This window comes from Gigantopelta aegis, chromosome 10 (assembly GCF_016097555.1).
Source record: "Gigantopelta aegis isolate Gae_Host chromosome 10, Gae_host_genome, whole genome shotgun sequence".
NCBI lineage: Eukaryota > Metazoa > Mollusca > Gastropoda > Neomphalida > Peltospiridae > Gigantopelta > Gigantopelta aegis.
This window is the reverse complement of record NC_054708.1, coordinates 89,397,333-89,424,216: the sequence shown is the minus strand read 5'-3', so window position 1 is coordinate 89,424,216 and position 26,884 is coordinate 89,397,333. Positions and strand designations below refer to the sequence as shown.

General features: G+C 35.9%; 1 protein-coding gene across 1 annotated transcript in view; it reads left to right on the top strand.

Moving 5' to 3' along the window:
• Positions 1-26,884, top strand: part of LOC121384071 — a 98,030-nt gene that overhangs the window by 31,167 nt on the left and 39,979 nt on the right. Inside the window, exons 6-8 of the mRNA XM_041514292.1 lie at positions 5,134-5,310; positions 12,599-12,816; positions 20,230-20,343. Coding sequence (XP_041370226.1) covers positions 5,134-5,310; positions 12,599-12,816; positions 20,230-20,343 — 509 coding nt within the window. The remainder of the gene's footprint in view (positions 1-5,133; positions 5,311-12,598; positions 12,817-20,229; positions 20,344-26,884) is intronic.

Here is a 26,884-nt window from a genome sequence, read left to right as displayed (position 1 = left end):
CTGTTGTCATTCAGTAATCATGTTCTGTTATATTATACCCATAGAACTATTCGTGAATCGATGTTGTGACACCCATCCATAGTCCTTCCCACAGAGAACACCATTTTTTTCATTCTATACCACCAGTTATTTATTTATCAGCAGATTGTTTTCTACATTGCACACATAAATATTGTTGTTTTTTTGTTATTTCCAAAACACTTTTACTTTTCTTCTTACATCAAACCAAACTCAAATTATTTACAAAAAACATTTTTGTAGGATGGGACAGACTATAACCATTACACCCATGGGTATTTGGATGGGTATTTGGATGGGTATTTAGCTTACAGGGTTGAGGTAAAAGTTTGTGTTGTATTAATTCTTTTCACTATTAAATATAGAAAAAGTAATAAAATTGGAAAATAACTATTCAATCAATTGTGGATAAAATAATGCAATTTATAAGCACGTGGATTGGGGGTGGGGCATTTTGTTTATAATTAACATGCTGCAAATTCATTTGGAATTGAAATACAGTTGATATCTTTTCATGAAGTGAAGTTGAAAAATTAATTTGTTAAAATATATGTTTAAAAAAATAATAATACAAAATAAATATCACGACTGCCGTGTCACTGCAATGAGGCTAACAAAATGTCAATAAATTCCAATCACATTTGAAATGGAAATAACTTCATAACAACAAAGCACCTATGGTAATAAGCATATTGCATAATGTGTACTTCAGTTATTTTAAAACAAATATTATATGTTTCCATTTTATTTTGATTTTGCTTAATTGACATTCGTAAGAACTGCAACACAAACTAAGGTACAGTTGGTAAATATTGACTGACGTGCACATATCACACTACCTGTTTATTTGGCCAATGTAAATAATGACCGCTACCCACTAAAGATTGAAATGTAATGAATTTTGCTATTGTTACATTTCGGTGGTTTTATCATCCAAATGGGTGAGAAAAAGCCCTTTGTCCAGGTCTGGGACCGATTCTCGATCTCTGAGACAGAAATAATTTTTCAAGAATGTGTGTTTGCCGATCCCACTTTTGTCATTCTTGTCGGTCCGAAGCACCTGTCCATTGCTATTATTGAAACAAATTCCTATCCGTCAATTGGACTGACCTGCCCAGACATCGGTATCTGGTGCATTATTTAAAATAATAATAAATAAATAAATAAATAGTGGTCAAAATGACTGGTGTTTCAGACGTCTGTGATTTTAAAGTTTGCCATAAGTATCGTCTGTTGCCCAGTTTTGGTGAGGTTCCTGTTTCAGTGTTTTATTGAACATACATACATGTTTTGATAAAACAAAAAAAAAAAATTGTGTTTGAAAGTTTTTGCTGTAAGCTATACCACTAAATGTATCACTTATTGAAACAGGTTACATAGTTAACAATTAGAGGTGTAACGAATACACAGGGTGGCGAATACGATACGTATCACGAATATAAGGTGACGAATACAACTATTTATTCATGAATACAATGCATATAGGCAAAAACGTGCTGACAAGTCAGCAATTCACAAGTAATAGTTAAAACATGGTATTATGATGCATTTGCTTATTCAATTGCATGTACACAGATTATCTTTTCCCCCCCAAAAAAAGAGATATATATATTTATTCAAAATAAAGTGCAGTTATCTGTGTTTAAAACATCAAAATACAAAATAAACTGAACAGTGAACAACCACAAATGATCTTGATAATGTCAAGCAAAAGGGTCTATTCTTTAATCAATTACAATGTTCTTCTTCTCAAAGACAAGCATATCAACATGTTCGCCTGAAAGTGCAGCTCTGCGCAGTTACAACATCGCCAACAGATCTGTGAATTGTACAGGTGATTTTCGGCAGAAAGGTGGTTCGTTTTGTGGGGACACATATACAATATATGTTACCATAATTGACCGTGTGATCCATATATCATTATTTTATTTGGGACAGTAAACTAATTGCACAAGCATCAGAAAAATTTAGGAAAAAAAATACATGTAGGCAACAAACCTTATGACGTGTTGACACTGTCTGCATACAGTACTTGTCTCTTTTACAATTGTTGTCTCGCCATTTTTATATTTGGGAAAACCGAAATATTTCCATACAATTGATTTAACTTTTGCAGGGGCATCAGCGATGCTCACTAGTTCGGACATTATTAAATGGGATGCCACAGAAAGTTCGAGAACGCTAACCTCATTTCCGTGTGAATGCAGCGGAAACAGCCAAAGTCTGAACTAGACTGTCACTAAACCCTCTACGTATGTTCAATTTTAGACTGCAAAACAGTGGTCCAGACAGACAGACAGACAGATAGTTTATTAAAGTCTCACATCATTACAACAAAATAAAAAATACAACATATACACACAATCAATAAAAGTAATAAAATTGTAATGAGCCACTCTATACTGAGTTACGAGAGACTATTGAATAAAAACATCTAAAGAAAACAAAAAAACTAAACAAATATACAGCTAAAACAATTGCAGCACAGATAAAACAATAACATATATACACAAATCATTTCATAGTGTCCAGTCTCCAGTCTAATAATTGTCATGATGGTCTTAATAGTATATATTGTAAGCCTACGTGTCTGCGTTTGATATAAAATAATTGCTGTTGAATTTCAATTCAAACAGCGTGACTGGCATATGCTTAAACATACAACATGCAGTTACATTATAATATTCGCGTGTATTCGGTTCAAGCAGCCGCGAATACGAATACAACTACGATACAGGTCGCTGTTCGGTGCACCGAATATTCGAGTGTATCGTTACACCACTATTAACAATATTTACTGCTGATGCATGCTACAGTTTTTGACGCACGTGCGATAAACGTAGCTACTTAGCGGCCAGTTTAGTGCTCTTGTGAAATGTAGAAATGTTAATAAAAAGGTAGGTATTGAATAACAACTGTCTGCCTATAAATATTGATATGCTTTAGAACCGAATGCTTATGCTCACCGAAACTGGTTCACCCTGTCGGACCTACAGTAGTATCAATCCACTGCCACTAGGCTAGACATTTGTCAAAGCCGCTGAGCTGGTCACAAGATTAAACAGACGTTTACAGTAACACCATTTTTGGTGAGAAAGCTATCAAGGTATTACACTCCAATTAAAACAAAGGACCCAGAGTTTGCAACTGGTTACAGTCATTGTCCTATACCATATCTGTGTACGGATTGGGTCGAGTGTCTGAGTCCAAGGCAGAAGGCTTTTGTGTGTGCAATATAAACTGCTTGAAATAGCATAAAATATACTGAAATAATCTATAAATGTATTTATTGCTGACTGTTCAATGTAGTGTATCCAATAATTATAAAGGACTTTAAAATTTAAGAAAGCTTTCCACCTTTTTATACGCCTGTCTGATGGGTCGTATTATAGTATGGCATTTTCCATACGTACGTATGTCCGTCTGTATGTCCATCATTAAACCTCACATGTAGGAACATTATGGGATAGCGGTGTGTCGACCAATCTAATTAAAATTAGCTTCACTATTACATGTGGATCTAACAGCAACCAGTTGGAGCTCATGTCCACCAATCAAAACCTTACTTGCAGAATCATGCCAGTGATTTAAAAATAATTTGAAAACATTCCGAATTATCCTGAGGGTATACGAATGCCTTAAAACATGTTTTATTTAATAAAAAATAAAAATTGTAATGTAAAATTGAAGACTAATAACCCATCCCGTATGTATTGGTATGGTTTGCTGTACTGCGGCCACTAAAATAGACTCGCCCGATATTTTTAGAATTTGTATGCTACCAAATAACATTATAAAAGGTGAAGTATGATTGGTCAGTATTTAAATTATTTACTGACGAAATGTTACTTGGACATTGGAGACTACGCAGTGTTGTTAGCAATCTGATTAAAATTAGTTCTACTGGTCTAAATAAGGCATTCATAATTCACATGAAACATGTCGTATACCCTCAGGATAATTTGGAATGTTTTTAAATTATTTTCAAATCAGTGGCATGATTCTGCAAGTAAGATTTTGATTGGTGGACTTGAGCTCCAACTGGCTGCTGTTAGATCCACATGTAATAGTGGAGCTAATTTAATTAGACTGGGTGTGTCACGTACTATTACTAGGTCACTGTGACCTACTTTTCACAGTCTACTGCACATAACAGTAAATCCTTATCCGGACCATATCTTGCATACAGATGCATACAGGACCATCAAACCTCAAATTTAGAAACAACCTGGGATGGCGGTGAGTCTCATACTATTACCATCTCACTGTAACCAACTTTTCACAGTCTATAATAGTAAATCCTTTTCCGAACCATATCTTGCATACAGATGCATACAAGACCATCAAACCTCACATGTAGGAACAACTTGGGATGTTGGTTTGTCAAATGTAATTACTAGGTCTCTGTGATACAAATAAATAAAATAATTAGTCTATATTCTGAACATCATATGGTTTTCCATCACACTCCTGACGGGCGTATCATGTACCTCACCGGTACTCTTTGTTTGTTACCAATGGGAGTGAGCAGAATAGCTGCACCGGCTATCTCTAGAGCCAGTAGAGCTCAAATGTTATCCAATCAGTGACAACGTTATTAATTGTTTTGTCTTAATGTGTGCTAGCTCAAGCTGTCAAGCGCTTCAACAGTGTCATCTTTTATTAATTTTCAGGACACAGTACTGAATACTCATACTCACACAGACTGCACAATTTTATTATGAACCAATTTTCATTGGCCAGCACATCAGTATCCTATAATACGATTGACTGGGTAATCAGAATCCTTAATGAAGCTCGTAGTTTCCTCAATACATCCAAGTAAATTTTCACTACAGTGCAAAAGTAAATATGGTCTCATACCACACTTTTCCATGAATTAAAAAAACCTAAACAAATGCAACATTCCTGACATTCTCATATAAGTAAGGTTAGCATTAGTATTAATGTATTTAGTAAGAAGAATAACCAGTAGAAAAAACTAATAAAAATAACCAATGCAAACTTGAAAAATAAAAAGATCAATACCCATAAACAAATATATATATTTAGTTTTTCTTACTTTAAAAGTTACACACTTATATATTTATATATATATTAATTTATCTATGACAGGTGTTGTGGATGTGGACTGTGATCAAAGCTACAATCGATGGGTAGATGGAACAGATGTCATATTTGACAAATTTAATGAAACCCGTGGTTATCCAGGTTCCAGTGGTCTTATGTCTGGACGTCGGTGGACATTTAAGAACTCTCTTAATGGCTCGAATCATTTTTGTAGGAATGCAGGTAAGTTTTAACTCAACTTGATCTTACCACATTATAGATCATGTACTAATACAAAATGCATGTACATATTTGTTATAAATATTTTCAATTTCAGGTTAGCAATCTATCTAAAACTTATTTGTTTCAGTATTATTTTAACATAATGGGGAACACGCAATTAAGAGACTGCCGAAAACACCACACATGACGCAGATTGGATGAGTGTTTGGAATCTTGTCATCAGGTTAAATCCTGGTTGCTCTTGACAACAGTCATAAATTGACTGATTCAAACAAGAGCCTTATGTGTTGGAAAGATGCATACCCGGACCACCAACGCATACTGACACTTTAGCAAATTAAAAACGAGTGATTTTAGTTAATAAAAAACCTGCTCACTGGGGGCAGCCATTTTGTTTTGTTTTTGTGAAGTCCGATGGGATAGCTTGGGGCGAAGTGACGTCAGCTCCTGACCATCTCCTGTATGTACAATGTAAACAAAAGCAGTAATTTTCGACAAGGCGCTTCTCTTTTATCAACCTGACTTGTAAAACAGCATAAATGACGTAATAATATAATAAATTATTTAACTAAATATATTTCAAGTTGCATTAACGGAACAAAATGGGGTTATGGTATTTTTATCTGTTAAATAATCCAAAGGAAAAATGTACACTATTAGGCCTATTAATATGCTACGTTGGAGCAAAAACGACAACCCACGATACCCAAGTGATAATTTTCTTTTCTTTGCGACTACGTAATTGGTCAGTTCTGTGGTTTTAGATGGAAAAGTCTACTTAATCAATAGTTTTACAGAACTATTTACAGTAATAAACCATGTCCATTACAATTTTAGCGGCGACAGGTAATATTCCACAATACCGGTATGTATTTTTGTGTCTAGACAGCGTCAATTAATTGGTTCGTCTGGTTACCAATCAAATACACACCTGCCAATCAGGAATCACAGGTAGAAGCATCTAACAGCACAGAAAACTAAGAAAACACTCCGTGTATCATTTCAGTACGTAGGTTAATGCATGGGCAAAACATTGTTTCGACTTGTTGTGTAGCCACTTTGACAATGGTATTTTATTTTGTATTGAAAAATAATATATATAGTGCTGGATATACTTATTGCTGGCTTACTGGGATGTGTATTATTACAGAACATTGCAATGTATGACTATTTATCATCCCGCAAAAACCAGGTAGATTGTGTTTCTCTAGTTCTAAGGCTCATTCCTGACGTTACGCGTTAAGTATTACATAACCACCAGCTCGCCAGAGGGCATACTCACTGAGATGGTACAAAATGGCTGTGCCTGTTATATATAATAGCCGTTAACATTTAACCATTTTATTAATTAACTATACGATTAAATGTGTTGATATTAAGCAATAATGTGCATTATATATCGCTGAATATGCATACCAGGCCAAATGCCTTAATTGTCCTCTCCTTTAACATGAAAATTATTCAGTGAAAAATAGGATTATACATGGATGCTATTTGCATTAGAATGTTAAGTTATATAAATTTAATGGCAATTGTAGCCAAGTTTTATAATTAAATTTCTTAGCATAATTTAACAATTATATTTGTCTTAATTTGTTACACACCTGTCTTTGTACATCTATCCATCCGTCTGTCTTTATACATATATGTCTGTAAATTTCTTCATTTCCAGGGCATATTTTTCTTACTAATTCATATAAGATCATCAAACTTTGTATGTCAGTATAACTTGAGATGGCGGTGTGTTGCATCCTATAACTAGGTGACTGCAACCTACTTTTTACACATTACTGCACCCTTGTCCGGGTCATATCAAGTAAGACATTTACTAATTTGTGTGCTTCTCCATCAAGCTCACGACACCTATATCAAGTGTTGGTTAGCTTCACATAGGTCTGCAGTATTGTTCAAGCTCATGACACCCATATCAAGTGTTGTTTAGCTTTAAATAGGTCTGCAGTATTGTTCAAGCTCATGACACCCATATCAAGTGTTGTTTAGCTTTAAATAGGTCTGCAGTATTGTTCAAGCTCGTGACACCTGTATCAAGTCTTGTTTAGCTTCAGATAGGTCTGCAGTATTGATCAAGCTCGTGACACCCATATCAAGTGTTGTTTAGCTTTAAATAGGTCTGCAGTATTGTTCAAGCTCGTGACACCCATATCAAGTGTTGTTTAGCTTTAAATAGGTCTGCAATATTGATCAAGCTCGTGACACCCATATCAAGTGTTGTTTAGCTTTAAATAGGTCTGCAGTATTGTTGAAGCTTGTGACACCCATATCAAGTGTTGTTTAACTTCAGATAGGTCTGCAGTATTGATCAAGCTCGTGATACCCGTATCAAGTGTTGTTTAGCTTCAGATAGGTCTGCAGTATTGTTCAAGCTTGTGACACCCGTATCAAGTGTTGTTTAGCTTCAGATAGGTCTGCAGTATTGTTGAAGCTCGTGACACCCGTATCAAGTGTTGTTTAGCTTCACATAGGTCTGCAGTATTGTTGAAGCTCGTGACACCCGTATCAAGTGTTGTTTAGCTTCAGATAGGTCTGCAGTATTGTTCAAGCTCGTGACACCCATATCAAGTGTTGTTTAGCTTCACATAGCTCGTGACACCCATATCAAGTGTTGTTTAGCTTCACATAGCTCGTGACACCCATATCAAGTGTTGTTTAGCTTCACATAGCTCGTGACACCCATATCAAGTGTTGTTTAGCTTCACATAGCTCGTGACACCCATATCAAGTGTTGTTTAGCTTCACATTGCTCGTGACACCCGTATCAAGTGTTGTTTAGCTTCACATAGGTCTGCAGTATTGTTCAAGCTCGTGACACCCATATCAAGTGTTGTTTAGCTTCACATAGCTCGTGACACCTGTATCAAGTGTTGTTTAGCTTCACATAGCTCGTGACACCCGTATCAAGTGTTGTTTAGCTTCACATAGGTCTGCAGTATTGTTCAAGCTCGTGACACCCATATCAAGTGTTGTTTAGCTTCACATAGCTCGTGACACCTATATCAAGTGTTGTTTAGCTTCACATAGCTCGTGACACCCATATCAAGTGTTGTTTAGCTTCACATAGCTCGTGACACCTATATCAAGTGTTGTTTAGCTTCACATAGCTCGTGACACCCATATTAAGTGTTGTTTAGCTTCACATAGGTCTGCAGTATTGTTCAAGCTCATGACACCCATATCAAGTGTTGTTTACCTTTAAATAGGTCTGCAGTATTATTCAAGCTCGTGACACCTGTATCAAGTCTTGTTTAGCTTCAGATAGGTCTGCATTATTGATCAAGCTCGTGACACCCATATCAGTGTTGTTTAGCTTTAAATAGGTCTGCAGTATTGTTCAAGCTCGTGACACCCATATCAAGTGTTGTTTAGCTTCACATAGCTCGTGACACCCATATCAAGTGTTGTTTAGCTTCACATAGCTCGTGACACCCATATCAAGTGTTGTTTAGCTTCACATAGCTCGTGACACCCATATCAAGTGTTGTTTAGCTTCACATTGCTCGTGACACCCGTATCAAGTGTTGTTTAGCTTCACATAGGTCTGCAGTATTGTTCAAGCTCGTGACACCCATATCAAGTGTTGTTTAGCTTCACATAGCTCGTGACACCTGTATCAAGTGTTGTTTAGCTTCACATAGCTCGTGACACCCGTATCAAGTGTTGTTTAGCTTCACATAGGTCTGCAGTATTGTTCAAGCTCGTGACACCCATATCAAGTGTTGTTTAGCTTCACATAGCTCGTGACACCTATATCAAGTGTTGTTTAGCTTCACATAGCTCGTGACACCCATATCAAGTGTTGTTTAGCTTCACATAGGTCTGCAGTATTGTTCAAGCTCATGACACCCATATCAAGTGTTGTTTACCTTTAAATAGGTCTGCAGTATTATTCAAGCTCGTGACACCTGTATCAAGTCTTGTTTAGCTTCAGATAGGTCTGCATTATTGATCAAACTCGTGACACCCATATCAGTGTTGTTTAGCTTTAAATAGGTCTGCAGTATTGTTCAAGCTCGTGACACCCATATCAAGTGTTGTTTAGCTTTAAATAGGTCTGCAATATTGATCAAGCTCGTGACACCCATATCAAGTGTTGTTTAGCTTTAAATAGGTCTGCAGTATTGTTCAAGCTCATGACACCCATATCAAGTGTTGTTTAGCTTCAGATAGGTCTGCAGTATTGATCAAGCTCGTGACACCCGTATCAAGTGTTGTTTAGCTTCAGATAAGTCTGCAGTATTGTTCAAGCTCGTGACACCCGTATCAAGTGTTGTTTAGCTTTAAATAGGTCTGCAGTATTGTTTGCCTCAAACTTCACGGAAACCTATCCGATGTAAAAGGAAATGTTTTATTTAACGACGCACTCAACACATTTAGTATTAATGTAGAAATGCAAATGTTTATTTACTCTTTTTTTTTTAATAGGGTGATCACCAACTGATGTCATTTTCATGACTCGTTGGGATATATTGACATAGTGGGTTGCATTGTATGATTATGAAGTTAATAAGGGTGCAACGATACGGTCAAAACCGTATTGCGATATAAGAAACCGTATTGCAATGTATATTTCAATATAGTTGATATGATTTAAATTTAATATTTATGGGGGTTTTTTTTAATGAAAGCAGAAGGCTTAACCTTTAGACTACTGGATTAATTTTTAACAAAAATCACGTTGAGTGGGTACAAGTTTATAATTTTTACTCACATATATTCACTTAAATGTTTGATAAATACATGAAATAAAGTTCATATATGAATCGGTAAGTATTATTTTTGTGGGTTTTTTGTAATTTTTATTATTTTTAGATCAGCTAATGGTGATTAAAATTAGGCAAAAAATCTAAAAAGTTGCTTTACTTACGGGCATTTGTGGCCAGCTATCCAGTATTTATGTCCATTATTCCCGATAACAGTGGTTTTCTGACCAGATTTTTTTTTAAAACCCGAACTACAATTTATATTGCAATATTTGGTGATTTTCGTTGTTGGTAAAACGATCAAATTTGTTATCAAATTAGCTGTTACAATCAGCTATCGATCCCTGAAAATGACCGCGACGTGCCACCATTGTTGTCAAGCGAAAATACTTGCCGAAAACCACTTTTTGAACTCAACATTTCAAGGTATTTTCAATCAAAACAAAAGCCACCATTTTGAAAACAAAATCTTTTTTCTTTTATTATATTTCCGTTTCCGGTGAGTGTCATGTGCAAAACGGCCGGAAATATGAATTGGGGAATGCACTATACAGTATGTCGACTGACATGACGTCGGGCCTGCAGTACTCAGAAGGTTAAACTAAGTATATAAATCGAAATATTTGTAATATTGATTCCATCATAGACCTAAACGATCATATAAACCACGACATTTATTAGTAGCATAATGTTCTTCTTGGTCATTTTTATTTTTTAACACAATACTGGTCTGCTAGAGCACCGGTGTGACAGTGTCAAACTATTTATAAATTGTCACATTAGGAAATCCTTACTGTTGGGCTTTTCCATTGCTGCTCGCTTGACACAGAAATGTACGTATTGAGTTGCAATGTTTCGGCAGATCGACTGAACCACAGACCGAGGTATTATGATGAACAGCGAAGTGTGATTCCAGACCTGTCAACCTTTAGTCAAGAAAAAGCAGGAGGTGTGTGTTGAAAAAGCAGGAGATTTTGTCAAAAAACAGGAGATTTTTGTTGTTGTTGTAAACATTATTACAATAAGTTATATCAACACTACATAATGTCATATATACTTGTTAACCGTAGATCTTGGCTTTAAAAATTTTTTAATTAATTAATTTAAAAAATATTAAAAAATATGTGTGTATATATTTCTTTTTAAAGTTTAAATATTGTTATGATTTAATAAATATTTTTTTTAAAAATCTCTTTTATCCAAAAATGTTAAGAACATAACAAGAAATTTAAAAAATGAATTAGTACATTTACAGCATTACACTTACAGGTTATGTTACATCATCATTTGTGGCAAGTGTACCCAAATTGAAATACCCAAGACAAATTTATATAAATCTTATAAATTAATATTAAGTTTTTACTATAATGAGGAACAGTGGCATAGTACTTATTTAAAATCATTATAATGATGCAATAAACATTGTATTTCCATTAATCATAAGTAAAACCTCATTACGGACATTGTGTGAAATATACCGGAATTATACCCATTTCTGTGGATAACTTTATATCAAACACAACATTTATTAATTGTAAAAAAAAAATCTATTGAAGTATACCCTTGTTACCAACTGCACAAACATACAAAATTAACTGACACAAGTATGTTTATATAGCTAATTGGTCTTTTCTTTGTCTTGCTGTGACATGTGATTTTAACATTGTGTGTATTGCTGTCAACTCTGGGCCAGAGTCTGGCACTTCAGATCTGTCATAGCTACTTCCTTTATGTTATTTTGGCAAAAGGGGATCGATTTTTTTTTATGCCTACAAAAAATGTCATTTAGCAGGAGAAATTGTCTCCTGCACAGGTTGTCTGGAGATTTGATCAAATACCAGGAGACTCCTGCTGAATCCAGGAGGGTTGACAGGTCTGTGATTCTCACATGTTGGTTTATTTCTTTGAAGATCATAGCCATAGCTGTATTCCAATGTAAATGAACAATGAATAATAATGTGTAAGTAACAAACATTTATTTGTAATTATCATTAACGGGCTATTTTTATTGGACTTTTAACACATTTTGTTTAGACGTTAGAACCAAGTATAACCAACCTATCACTTCGTATGCCAACAAGTAAGCCGACTACGCTGGACGTGATTGTTATATTTCCTGTCATCACCAATTAATAAAATGATGGGGTTTTTGTTTGTTTGTTTGCCTATTTCAAGTCAAATAAGATACAAGGAAAAAATAGTGCGAAAAAATCATGATACACAAAAGTGTACTGCAGTTCATATCGAGGTGATCAATTATCGCGGTATACCGGTTTATCGTTGCAGCACTAGAAGTTAACCATATGCGACCAAATTGATCTCAACATAGAGGGCTGCATTGTATGATTATGAAGTTAACCATAAATTTACTGCATTTATTTTTCATCATATATGTTTTTACATGTGTGCATGCACGCACACACACTGATGAAATACTTTTATGTTTTGATCAGACATTGTCGCATAGGATTTGAAGTGAAAACAAATGTGCTGTCCCTCATTAGATAAAAGTACATGAAATTTTTTTGGAAATTCATTATTATTTTGTTTTATTTTTTTACTATTTGAAGATGAAGATGGCTACTTGTTAACTGGCTTCTATGGTATAGAGGACTACCAGTTGACTTCATCACCGTCTCTGGTTAAAACATCACTAGCGTCAGTGTTTGCCTTTGGTGCTGCAAGGAGTCGTCGTGGTTCTAAGGCGTATCTAACAAGTGACTCGGGGGAGTCTTATGGATTGTTCTGGAGACCAAGAGATCCTACCATGAAGAATAAGTTCTTGGAGGTGAATTGTGTTTTTTTTTCCCACTCAGAAATTTATTTTTGTCTTTTCTGCCCATTTAGGGCACCGACCCCTACTACCTCGCCCCCTCCCCCCAGGATCTGAAGGGAGCCTAAAAGGAGTGAATGAATCCAATATATTAAAGAATCATTGTCTCTTCTTACAAAAACTGAATAGTCTTCATATATGTATGACTACTGGCAAGGACGTGGATTGTATAATGGTTTATTAAACAATTGACTTTTCATCATTATGTATTTCACAACTGGTAGTTATAATATTGACAGGCTCTCGTTTGTGTACAACCCATGTCTGTCTGTGGGTGGATCTCTGTGTAGTGTCTGCTGTAACTTCATTTATTCACAGTTGCCAGCTTAACTGGGGGTCCATGTGATAAAAATAAGAAAAACAAATTCACTTGTCTGTCAGACAAGTATACCACAAAATCTACTTGTCCGCCAATATTTCCACTTGTCCATCTATGTAGGGCAGGAGGTGGATGCAGAAGGAAAAGTTAAACCCTTTTTACCTACCCCTACTACCTTCACCCACCCCCCAGGATTTGAAGGGTGGGGCCCAAAAGGAGTGAATTAAGTCAATTTTAAAAAATCATCTTCACTTCTTACAAAAATGCTATAACTGAATTTTGTCCAACACAAAATGAAGTATTTTTGTGTTGAGGCAGTTCGATGCAGTCATTTCAAGCCCTGCAATGAGAGCCTGGCAAACTAAGCGACAAGATGGCGAAGCTTGGCAGTCGGGACATCCGACTAAGCAATCCCAGCTATTAAAATACGTTGTTTGGATCATTACGCTTTTTCACTACAGAAACTATGACGGATCACAAATATTACTTTAAACAACTGAATGATTTTAAATATATATAAAGGCCACATATTATGAATGTTTCAGTCTAGAGGAAACATTTTTTTGAATGGAAAATTACGTTTTAAGGACGTCTTTTTATCAGTAAAATGTATCGAGGCGGGTTTTTTCCCAGGTCGGTGTAGTGTAATTTATAATAATATTTTGATCATTTCATGACTGCATCGGGGAATTAGATTGAATTTTGTCAAATACAGTTACAATTTGTAAAGTTATAACAGTACCAATTTATCGAATGTTGACTTTCGAGGGCTACTTGCTGTTTTATTAATTCAGTCAATTCCATATCGGTTTGTAATGCTACATTTATAATGAATATAATACAGGCCTATAACATGTTAACTACATTATTTGTGCGTTTATGTGTATGTGTGCATGCGTGCGCGTTTGCGCGCGTGCATGCATGTGTAATTATTTTAGCTTTATTGTTAATATTATTGATTGAATGATTGATTGATTGATTTATTAGTTTTGAAGATTGAGGTCATACGGTTCTAAAAATGACTATTCAAAGTAATAAAAATACATCATAAAATATATCAATCTGATTAAAATTACCAGTAGATCTAACAGCATTGTGTGGACTCCCATGTCCAGGTGACATTTCATCTATAAATAACAATTTAAATTTTGACCAATTACACTTCGCCTTTTATAGCATTATTCAGGAGCATACAAATTCTAAAAATATCGGGTGAGACTATTTATGCAATAGGCAAACTTGTTGGTCTATTTCAACATTGAAAAAACAGGGGGAAAAGTACAGTAATAAATAATAAACTCTGGATTGTATACTAGTATAAACAGATTTTATCGCTATACCATCACGTTGTTGTTTTTTCGTCTTGAAACGAATTTTATATAAAATTTTATATTGCAATTAGTTTTATGGCATACTTCGTAATTCACCCGAATCATTTCGTATACCCTCAGAATAATCCCGAATGATTTCAAATTCTTTTCAAATCACTGGCATGATTTTGCAAGTAAGGTTTTGATTGGTCGAATGAAAGGTCAATTGGACATGAGATCCAACGGGCTGCAGTTAGATCCACATGTAATAGTGGAGCTAATTTTAATTAGATTGAAAATATATGTACCAGTATCTAACTAAAATATTTAACACCCATGAGATAGATATACCCTTCGTTGTAGGTATTAAACTTGTTAGCTTAGTAGGATATTTTCTATACATTTCGCCCGTCCCTTCCCCTCCAATCTTCAGTGTTTAAAAACAATTCATATTCTCTGTTTATTTTGAGGGTACGAAGGAAAATATATTGCTACAAAATAATAATACCAAAATAGAATGTATGTGTATGAAAATATTTTATGTGGTAATTTTAATAAATGTTTGTGACTGTCTTGGTATAGAAATTGGCTGTGGAATAGGCATAAGCACAGCTTGCTATAGTAATTTTAAAAAAAAGGGGTTTGGGATTTTATTTTTGTTTCTTTTTAAAATTTAATTTAATTTAATTTTTATTTATTTTATTATATATATATTATATGTATATATATATACTAGTGGAAAAAAGTTCCTGTGCATGGTAAAAAGTTGAATAAAATCATAATCGCAAGTTGTAAAATAATAACATTTTCAGGAGCCATGTGCCCAACCATTATGTTCAAAACTTTATCTTCAATATTGCAATCGCACGTGTTGCTCATGTGCCGCACGTGCACGACTCGTAACCTGATTTGCTGATCACGTGGTACAGGTGCACATGCCCTTGTTCATTTTGCAACGGAAAACGGTAGAGGACAAAACCACTGGCTAGAAAAACAACTTTGATTAATTGACGTCACAAGCACAGGACAACCATATTCGGGTAACACATCTTCTGAATCGATTTTGGGCGGCAACTTTGACAGCCAGAACCATCCCTGGGTTAAGAGTAATCAGTGCCAGGACAGTTCGCAACTGTTTATTGGAGCACAACATCAGGCCGCAATGCCCAGCAATACGTCCTATTCTGCGACATCACTGAAATGCGCATGTAGCATGGAGTAGACAACACTTACGATTCACCCGCCGCGACGGTCAGGTGTGCTATTCACCGACGAGTCCGGATTCCATTTGGACAGTAGTGACGGTCGAAATCAAGTCTACAGATGTGTTAACGAAAGACTACGCTGACACTTGCGTTGTGCAGCATGCAGGTTTCGGCGGTGGGAGCGTCATGGTGTGTGGAGGCATCACATCACACGGGAGGACGCAGCTGGTGATTGTGGCTGGAAATCTGACTGCCGTACGCTACAGGGATGAGATCATAAGACTGCATGTGCTCCCATTCCTTCAAGGTCAACGTGGCGCCGTCATGTTGCAGCAAGACAACGCTCGCCCTCACGTCGCACATGTAGTGACCGACTCCCTGAGACAGCAAAATGTCAACACACTGCCTTGGTCCGCTGTTTCGCCTGACCTGTAGCCCATAGAGCACCTATGGGATGAAATGGAAAGACTACGTCTCCTGCCAAACCAGCCATTGACCTTGAACCAACTGGGTCGTGACTTTGTTCAGGTCTGGAACAACATCCCACAAGGGTTTCTGAACCATCTGGTGTCATCAATGAGACGTCGTTGTCAGGCCGGTGTGCACGCATTGACACGGTATTGACATTGTGAACTCACTTTCGACGCCACCCCTCTTCATGATCTCCGAGATTGGTAACGACAATGCCAGACTTTTTTTTTCTGGATTTGGTATTGATCGTAAATAGCAAATAAATAATGTGTCAAATAATTGTGTTGATTCACTTACAAATAAGAAAATCACACCACTTTTAGTAATGCACAGGAACTCTTTTCCACTAGTATATATATATATATTATCAGTGTTCGAGATTAGATTTCTTGGCCAGTATCCCATTTGGATACTAACATTCCAAAATCTGGTATCCCACCTGAGAATTTTGTATTATATGGCATTCCAGTGGGATACTGGGTTCTTGAAGTCTGGTATCCAAAATTAAATTCTGGTATCCCCGGGATATCGGGATACCATTAATCTCGAACACTGTTATATATATATATATATATATATATATATATATATATACTTTTTTTTTTTTTTTTGGGTGGTGGATTGTTATACTATTTATTTAATCTCGAATATCACTGCGCTAACCTTTTTCCATCAATGATAACGTAAACTAATAAGAGGAATAGGACTTCGAAGTGGCAAGTGGTGAACTATGGATAACAGCCTATCAAAACTCATGATTGATAACTTTAAATACATTTATAAGTTTACAAAATTTACTTTATTGGACAAATATCATTCCTGTTGTTTTTTTTGTAGTGATAAATTGGTCAAAATTATAAAATAAATAAGCTTTAAATCCATTAACTGAACCTGGAAAAGAAAATCTCGGCAAAGAATTATAACAATAACACATAACTTTATGTTCAATTAAATATTGCTTTTTGCTTGAAATTTTGAAAGTACCTGTCATAAATGTTTATTTCAATCATTAAATACGTTAACATCATATTTTGAGATCTGTACTAGTCTTGAGGAACAACGCCAATCAAAACAACACATTTTGGTAGCGATTGCATAGGCAAAAGAAAAACCCCAGAATGCTGTTTTTTTCTGCCGGGTCCTCATTAAGTAAATGTCCACAGCAAAGACACATGCCATTGAAAAACAAAGTGCCGAGGAGAATTAAAATCTTTACAGCAATCTCCACGGCATTGCCGATTGCCGTGGACAATTGCAGGGATTGCGTTTTAAAATAGCTTTTTGACCGTATCATGCAGCATGCAGCATGCATGTGCTTATGGAACTGTTGCTAGAACGTCTCAGTATTTGCCCAGAAATGGAGTTTCCCATGTTTATTAATAGACTCGAGCAAGATCAATGCGCCAATGTTATGAATAGCTCAAACAACCAACACATCTTTGCACACAAAAATTTATGTTTCTAAACTTAAAAGTGGAAGGATAATCTAGTACCATTGTGTTTTATTTAATGTAAATTTTAATTAGCAATATTTCTTGTCAATTCCAAATTGATTAGCAACTGTAATGTTTAATGTTTTAAAATGTGTAGTGAATCGCGACTATACTGAACAAAATGTTCCCTGCAATATCAGGCCCTTCTCCCAAACAGTGTACGTGTGACAAACATTTGGACAAAATTAACAATGAGGATTCGTCTTCCGAATCAACATGGACCGATATGCACTAGTCAAAACTTAATAAAACATCTAACCCCTCATTCTCCGTACCACGTATGGAGTACATTTTATGAAAATTATTGATGACAATTAACAGCATAATAACGAGAAAAACGCTTGATTGACAATGGACACAAAATGCTTGAACAGTGGCTTTTGCAACAAAAGATGTTTGACTGCAGGTACTGTCAGTGAGATTATTAATGCATTGAGATGCACATACAATGGGCAGTTTTCATCTCTGTCAATTAAAGGAGTGGTCAGTCTATAGTCTTATCTCCTGGTAGCCTAGAGACACAGCCCAGAGGTTAATGCCGATATATGTACATTGTTCACATTTGACATGTCAATGACGTAGGGAGGTGCTGCTGCTACTGGATCAAGAAAAGTGGGTGGAATCATTCCCCCCTCACTTCCTATGTCAGTGCATGATGATTCCTCTTAGTATGATGTATTTAAATATATATATATATATATATATATATATATATATATATATATATATATATATATATATATATATATAAAATTAATGATGGAAAGATATATTTTAGACAAAGTAACATTTTTCATCTCTGGGCTGTACATAATGAAATCATTCTTCACTAGCCAGATAATGAAACGTAATCCCAGTGATTAAATCTATCCAATATAACCATCATATTTAGCATGATGATACTCCTCAATAAGATGTATATTACGGTTTTAAAAACAATAATGTAGGCAATTTGCATGATTAACCTGAGAAAGTTGTAGGCTTTCATGGAAAATAATTCTTATTTGTTGAGTATATTATTGGCAATTTCTCTATGCAAGAATCCTACTTTGCACCCTTTGTAGTTGACAGTTTTTATGTTTCTCTGCTAACTGTATCCTGTCTAACAGTCTAGCATCCAAAAATTAATGCATGGTCACCCCCAGAATGGATTGCTACATATGATTTACATCAAATGTCGTGACTGAAAATGCTGAATGTTGTGACTTCAAAAGTGCAGTAACTTGATAAAAGTTGGACAAATGACAAGGATTGTTTATTGTAATTGTATAATGTATGTTATGACTAATGTGTACTAATGAAATACAAATTGTTATTAAATCATCAAACTTTAATGAGAATATATATAACTTTCATAAGGACCTATTTTGGAATATGCTTCTGAGGTATATGATGGCTGTTCTGAATTAGATACAGATAAATTAGAAAAAGTACAGTTAGAAGCAGCTAGAGTAATCACTGACATGCCCACATTTGCCTCACGTAAGTCGTTACATATTGAAACAGGTTTGACTACTCTAAGTGCAAGAAGAAAAGCACAAAAAATTGTACACTTTGCTTAAAATAATGAAAAGAATGGCTCCAGATTTCTTAACTGATTGTATTCCAGAAAGTGTAGAACAAAGAGTCCCTAATATGTCAAGTAAAACACTGTTTTCGAGAACAATTTCATTAAAATCTTCATTTATTTATTCAACGATTAATCTTTGGAACAATTTAAATCCAGTAATTAGAAACTCTGTAACTATATGATCATTTAAAAAAGCAGTAATACATATGGTAGATGTGGTGTTTTTTAATACGTATGGTAGATGTGGTGTTTTTTAATACGTATGGTAGATGTGGTGTTTTTTAATACGTATGGTAGATGTGGTGTTTTTTAATACATATGGTAGGTGTGGTGTTTTTTAATACATATGGTAGGTGTGGTGTTTTTTAATACCTATGGTAGATGTGGTGTTTTTTAATACGTATGGTAGATGTGGTGTTTTTTAATACGTATGGTAGATATGGTGTTTTTTAATACATATGGTAAATGTGGTGTTTTTTAATACGTATGGTAGATGTGGTGTTTTTTAATATAAACAATATGAGCAGTAGAGGCAGGTTCTTTGTAACGCGTTACAACATGTACAACCAATAAATTTACAACTGCTGTTATATGTTCACAATACCTTAAGTAATCTCTATAATAAAATATTTATTTGTGTTCAAAATTTTATTAAACAAACACATCGTTTTAATTAAAATAGTCTAATGGTTTGACTGCACATGTACTTCTTTTCTAGTTTCTTTCAAAATCCTGTTGTACATAACACCCTCTTTTTCTCAATTTGATTGTTATTAAAATGCATTTTTATACACACTTTATATGTATACATTACTATTATATTATAATTAAGTAATTGTCACCATTATATTGTATGCTTGTAGGAGAGGGCCTAGTAAGATGGCAAACATGTGCCCAGTCCTTTTGTTGTTTATGCAATAAAATATGTTTTCAATCATTTCAATCAAGCCTAATGATCTTTTTGACAAATTGCTTGCTTGCACTAATATATTTATTTCAGGTGACGCTCAATAAGAATTGGATTGCAGTAACTGGTGTCATTGTAAGAGGCTACAGTTGTACAAACCCAACAATAAAGTACCGAGTCACCAAGGGTACAAAGACTATGTCTCAGGTACGTATGAGATAATATAACAATGCTGGGTTTAAGCTGTTGTTCACCATCTCACCAAGTGTGATTTATATACTCTGTCAAAAAAGAAATGCATAGGCGAAATATTCATGGAATTATCTCTTTAATACAAAGTGGCATAATTTCGTTATTTATGATCGTATCACAGTCAAATTTGACATGAGTATGTGACAGTGTTCTTGCTATGGACTGACAGCAGTGGGGGTGTTTTCGTCACCAAACAATGTCGCACGAGGGTGGCCACCAGCAGCAGCAATCACTGCGCAACATCTCCTTGGCATAGACTCCTATGCTGTCCCATTCCAGGAACATTAACAAACATGGTCATTCAGCAACATTGTACAAAAAAATTATATTTTGTAAAATCAAACACTTTTCTTCTTTCCCTATCACCTATGCATTTCTTTTTTCACAGATTATAATATTATTTTAATTTGGTGAATATATGTCATTTCCAATTTGCCAAAAAGCTAAATCGAAAACTGTGTCGTTTGCATACCCGGTACATATAGCTATTGAATTTAATTGGCTACTGATTTTCTGATCAAATTTGCCAAATAGCTATTAAGTTTTGACGTCCAGCGTAAACCCTAAGAATCCATCATAATATATATATAATGCAGTCATGTTGGATTCTACCCTCAGTAGTGGATATTTTTAACCTGGACTAAACTTGCCGATGAGTCCAATATGTAAAAATGTGTACCACTGAGGGTGTACTTTTTCTGCCCCACATATGACAGCATATGATGGATTATTTGTCTCTCACACATTCGGCAAATAAAATATTATTTTGTACAGAAAAAGATGGCGGAAAAAGTAACATTTTTATTTGACCATTTTACCATAAACAAAGCACACTATGGATAATGCTGTTGGAGTCTGTATATACAGTCAAACAAAGCACACTATGGGTAATGCTGTTGGAGTCTGTATATACAGTCAAACAAAGCACACTATGGGTAATGCTGTTGGAGTCTGTATATACAGTCAAACAAAGCACACTATGGGTAATGCTGTTGGAGTCTGTATATACAGTCAAACAAAGCACACTATGGGTAATTCTGTTGGAGTCTGTATATACAGTCAAACAAAGCACACTATGGGTAATGCTGTTGGAGTCTGTATATACAGTCAAACATGTCATAAACAAAGCACACTATGGGTAATGCTGTTGGAGTCTGTATATACAGTCAAACAAAGCACACTATGGGTAATGCTGTTCGAGTCTGTATATACAGTCAAACAAAGCACACTATGGGTAATGCTGTTGGAGTCTGTATATACAGTCAAACATGTCATAAACAAAGCACACTATGGGTAATGCTGTTGGAGTCTGTATATACAGTCAAACAAAGCACACTATGGGTAATGCTGTTGGAGTCTGTATATACAGTCAAACAAAGCACACTATGGGTAATGCTGTTGGAGTCTGTATATACAGTCAAACAAAGCACACTATGGGTAATTCTGTTGGAGTCTGTATATACAGTCAAACAAAGCACACTATGGGTAATGCTGTTGGAGTCTGTATATACAGTCAAACATGTCATAAACAAAGCACACTATGGGTAATGCTGTTGGAGTCTGTATATACAGTCAAACAAAGCACACTATGGGTAATGCTGTTGGAGTCTGTATATACAGTCAAACAAAGCACACTATGGGTAATGCTGTTGGAGTCTGTATATACAGTCAAACAAAGCACACTATGGGTAATGCTGTTGGAGTCTGTATATACAGTCAAACAAAGCACACTATGGGTAATGCTGTTGGAGTCTGTATATACAGTCAAACATGTCATAAACAAAGCACACTATGGGTAATGCTGTTGGAGTTTGTATATACAGTCAAACATGTCTTAAGCGGTCACACAAGGGAGTAGAGAAAAGCGACCACTTAAGACAGGTGGCTTCTGATTACAGGTTGCCACATATACAGTCTTTAAAACTTTCTTGATTGCTACTCAGTAGAGATGTCGGGACTGAATGGGTACTAGTTTCATAAGGTGTGAAGATTGGTTATTCGCTGCACCTTATCGCTGTTGGTAAAAATATCCCTATTAAATAGTAAACATTTATTGTGGCCGTTTAATACAGGTATTTTAGCAATTTGGGATCTGATTTAGCTGGCCGCTGGCCACGTTTGACAGGTGACCACTTATTACAAGTGCATATACATGAAAACTTGTTTGGGAGGAAAACAGTAGCTGCTTACGGCAAGTGACCGGCGATTACAGGTAGCCGCTTACGGCAAGTGACCGGCGATTACAGGTAGCCGCTTACGGCAAGTGACCGGCGATTACAGGTAGCCGCTTACGGCAAGTGACCGGCGATTACAGGCTGCCACTAGGACAGGTTTGACTATATATTGTTTTCATTAAAAACACTGGGACTGTTATGGATAGTGCTGATTTAACGGAAGTTGCATATACACTAGCATTAAAAATACTGGGACTGTTATGGATAGTGCTGATTTAACGGAAGTTGCATATACACTAGCATTAAAAAATTTGTTTAGCTCTGGCAAAATTTTAGTTCGTTCCAGGCCCAAGACCAGTTTAGCATAGGTTTAAAATACTAGTGTACATGCGGTAACAGATGTCGGAGCCCTGCATAAAAGACATGTTATAAAATGTTATAATGCGAAGTTCTACCATAAGTTCAGCCAGCCGTGTTATGATGTGGATAGAGTTCTACTATAAGTTCAGCCAGCCGTGTTTTGATGCAGAGTTCTACCATAAGTTCAGCCAGCCATGTTATGATGTGGATAGAGTTCTACTATAAGTTCAGCCAGCCGTGTTATGATGCAGAGTTCTACCATAAGTTCAGCCAGTCGGGTTTTGATGCAGAGTTCTACCATAAGTTCAGCCAGCCATGTTATGATGTGGATAGAGTTATGCTATAAGTTCAGCCAGCCGTGTTATGATGCGGATAGAGTTCTACCATAAGTTCAGCCAGTCGTGTTTTGATGCAGAGTTCTACTATAAGTTCAGCCAGCCGTGTTATGATGTGGATAGAGTTCTACTATAAGTTCAGCCAGCCGTGTTATGATGTGGATAGAGTTCTACCATAAGTTCAGCCAGCCGTGTTATGATGTGGATAGAGTTCTACCATAAGTTCAGCCAGCCGTGTTATGATGTGGATAGAGTTCTACTATAAGTTCAGCCAGTCGTATTTTGATGCAGATAGAGATCTACCATAAGTTCAGCCAGCCGTGTTATGATGTGGATAGAGTTCTACCATAAGTTCAGCCAGCCATGTTATGATGTAGATAGAGTTCTACTATAAGTTCAGCCAGTCGTGTTTTGATGCAGAGTTCTACCATAAGTTAAGCCAGCCGTGTTATGATGTGGATAGAGTTCTGCTATAAGTTCAGCCAGCTGTGTTATGATGTGAATAGAGTTCTACCATAAGTTCAGCCAGCCGTGTTATGATGCAGAGTTCTACCATAAGTTCAGCCAGTCGTGTTATGATGCAGAGTTCTACCATACGTTCAGCCAGCCGTGTTTTGATGTGGATAGAGTTCTACCATAAGTTCAGCCAGCCATGTTATGATGCGGATAGAGTTCTACCATAAGTTCAGCCAGCCGTGTTATGATGCAGAGTTCTACCATAAGTCAGCCAGTCGTGTTTTGATGCAGAGTTCTACCATAAGTTCAGCCAGCCGTGTTATGATGCGGATAGAGTTCTACCATAAGTTCAGCCAGCCGTGTTATGATGTGGATAGAGTTCTACTATAAGTTCAGCCAGTCGTATTTTGATGGAGATAGAGTTCTACCATAAGTTCAGCCAGCCATGTTATGATGTGGATAGAGTTCTACCATAAGTTCAGCCAGCCGTGTTATGATGCAGAGTTCTACCATAAGTTCAGCCAGTCGTGTTTTGATGCAGAGTTCTACCATAAGTTCAGCCAGCCGTGTTTTGATGTGGATAGAGTTCTACCATAAGTTCAGCCAGCCATGTTATGATGCGGATAGAGTTCTACCATAAGTTCAGCCAGCCGTGTTATGATGCAGATAGAGTTCAACCATAAGTTCAGCCAGCCGTGTTATGATGCAGATAGAGTTCTACCATAAGTTCAGCCAGCCGCATATTTTTCTACACGGTCTGGTTGAACTCTGCCCTGATTGGGTAATCATTGAATTAAAAATGTCTTATAAATGCCCCAACAATAAAGTATCATTTTATTAGTTGAATTAATTGCAGGCCTATATCCCCCTGCAATATTACAATCTACTCTCAACTATAATGGGGCGGTAGAGTGCTCCTGAGATTGGCGTTTTCACATGCCAAGCAGTAGCCAACAACTGGTATATGAAAGGCTTTACATGGTGTCGGTGAGGATTAAACTAACCCAGTCATGTTTATTGTGATAATGGCATTGAAGACTAAGTGTCAACATGTTCATACAAATGAGTTGAGGGGTTCATCAAACCATCTTAATCAGACTTATGGTAATGATGACAGTGATTGAAAACATATTTTATTGCATAAACAACAAAAGGATTGGGGACAAGTTTGCCATTTTATTGAACAATCCCTGAAGTGGCCAGACTAAAAGCTAATGGGGAATAGCAGGTGTGTTGCACGGATAGCTACAATCACCTGTTAGCCAGCTTATTAGGCCCTCTCCTATATATGTGTACATACAGTATAATGGCGACAATTACTTCATTATAATATATAATGTAATAGTAATGTATACATATAAAATTTGTATACAAATGTATTTTAATAACAATCAAATTGACATCGTGGTTAGGCCATCGGTCTACAGGCTGGTAGATACTGGGTTCGGATCCCAGTCGAGGCATGGAATTTATAATCCAGATACCGACTCCAAACCCTGAGTGAGTGCTCCGCAAGGCTCAGTGGGTAGGTGTAAACCACTTGCACCAACCAGTGATCCATAAATGGTTCAACAAAGGCCATGATTTGTGCTATCCTGCCTGTGGGAAGTGCAAATAAATGATCCCTTGCTGCCTGTCGTAAAAGAGTAGCCTATGTGGCGACAGCGGGTTTCCTCTAAAAAAACTGTCAATAGCCGATGATAAGATAAAAAATCAATGTGCTCTAGTGGCGTCGTTAAATAAACAAACTTTACTTTACATAAAAGCAGTTGTAAATTTATTGCCTCTGTTGCTCATATTTTTTTTACATTTAAAAAAATAGTGAATATTATTTTCTGTATAACATCCACAGTTACACGAAGGATCTGTAGGAAGCCCACATCTGTGTGTTGCTGCTTTTTTAAACGATCATAGGGTTACACAGTTTCTAATTACTGCATTTAAATTATATTTCCAAAATAATTACATAGAAGGCAGTCTATAGTTATATATAGTACTTATTGTAATTAAACAGACCAAATTGTATGTCATACATAGATATGTAACATCAGCTACTTAGGAGATAACCATATGGAGTTTTTAGATTTGCGGGTGTTATTGTCTATTTGATCCCGCAAATGTCATTTTTGAAACATTTGCGGGCATCAAATAGACAATAGCACGCGCAAATCTAAAAACTCCATATGGTTATGTCCATTGTAAACTGAATAGTTTTTTTCTACTGAACTAACTGTATATTTGGCATTTCTTGAAAAAAATACCTGGCTACAATCTAACTGCAGACCCTTGAATTTTCAACTTCGCCTGTTCCAGTTGCTAATGACGTCACTTTCTAATGACGTCATTAGCTTTCTGGGTGTTATTTTCATTTGATCCCGGAAAAACAATGTAATTAACCAATCACAATACAGAACACACTCTAGTCAGTTTACAATTCATATTTAATTGTTTTCACACACCTTAGCATTTTGAAGAATGCATTTTTTCACTTGTCTAAACATTTTGAGGTGTTGATTTTTCACTCGCCTATGGTTTTCAAAAACTACAGTCCGATTGATACACTGCATGAAAATTGTTAATTTTTAGCCAGTCTGAATGACAAAATGCAGATCTTTGTTTTTATACATGTTGAGCACCTGTCGTTAATTAACCCTTATCCTGCCGTTGACGTGTATACACGTCAAGCGTCATCACAATGACGTCACTTTGCATTGTTTTCATTTAAAAATCGTTTTCTAAATTAATTGTTGACATTTTTGTCAAAAACAAAGTAAGAAAATGTCAATAAATAGTCTTAGAATGACATATCCAAATATTTGCTAAATTGCTGTTGTACATCTTATGTTTTTTTAAAAACAAAAATGACCTGTCAAATGGCGCGTGCTATTGTTTGTTGTTTCTTGTTTTTTTGGTAGCGGTTTCGTTTATGTCTACAAAGTTGTCATAATATACTATTATATATGAACTACATTATGACAGTTCCATTAAATTAGAAAAAGTATCACTTATAATGCCTAAAAAAGGTACAAACACAATCAAATAATTGTAATCCGACGGCATAAACAGTCGTCGAAAAGCGCCATTCCCCTGTTTCTATTTATAAACAACAGGTCATGTGACAGCACATTTCCCGCCATACAATTTGACAGCAGTAGTACACATTGCTTGTAT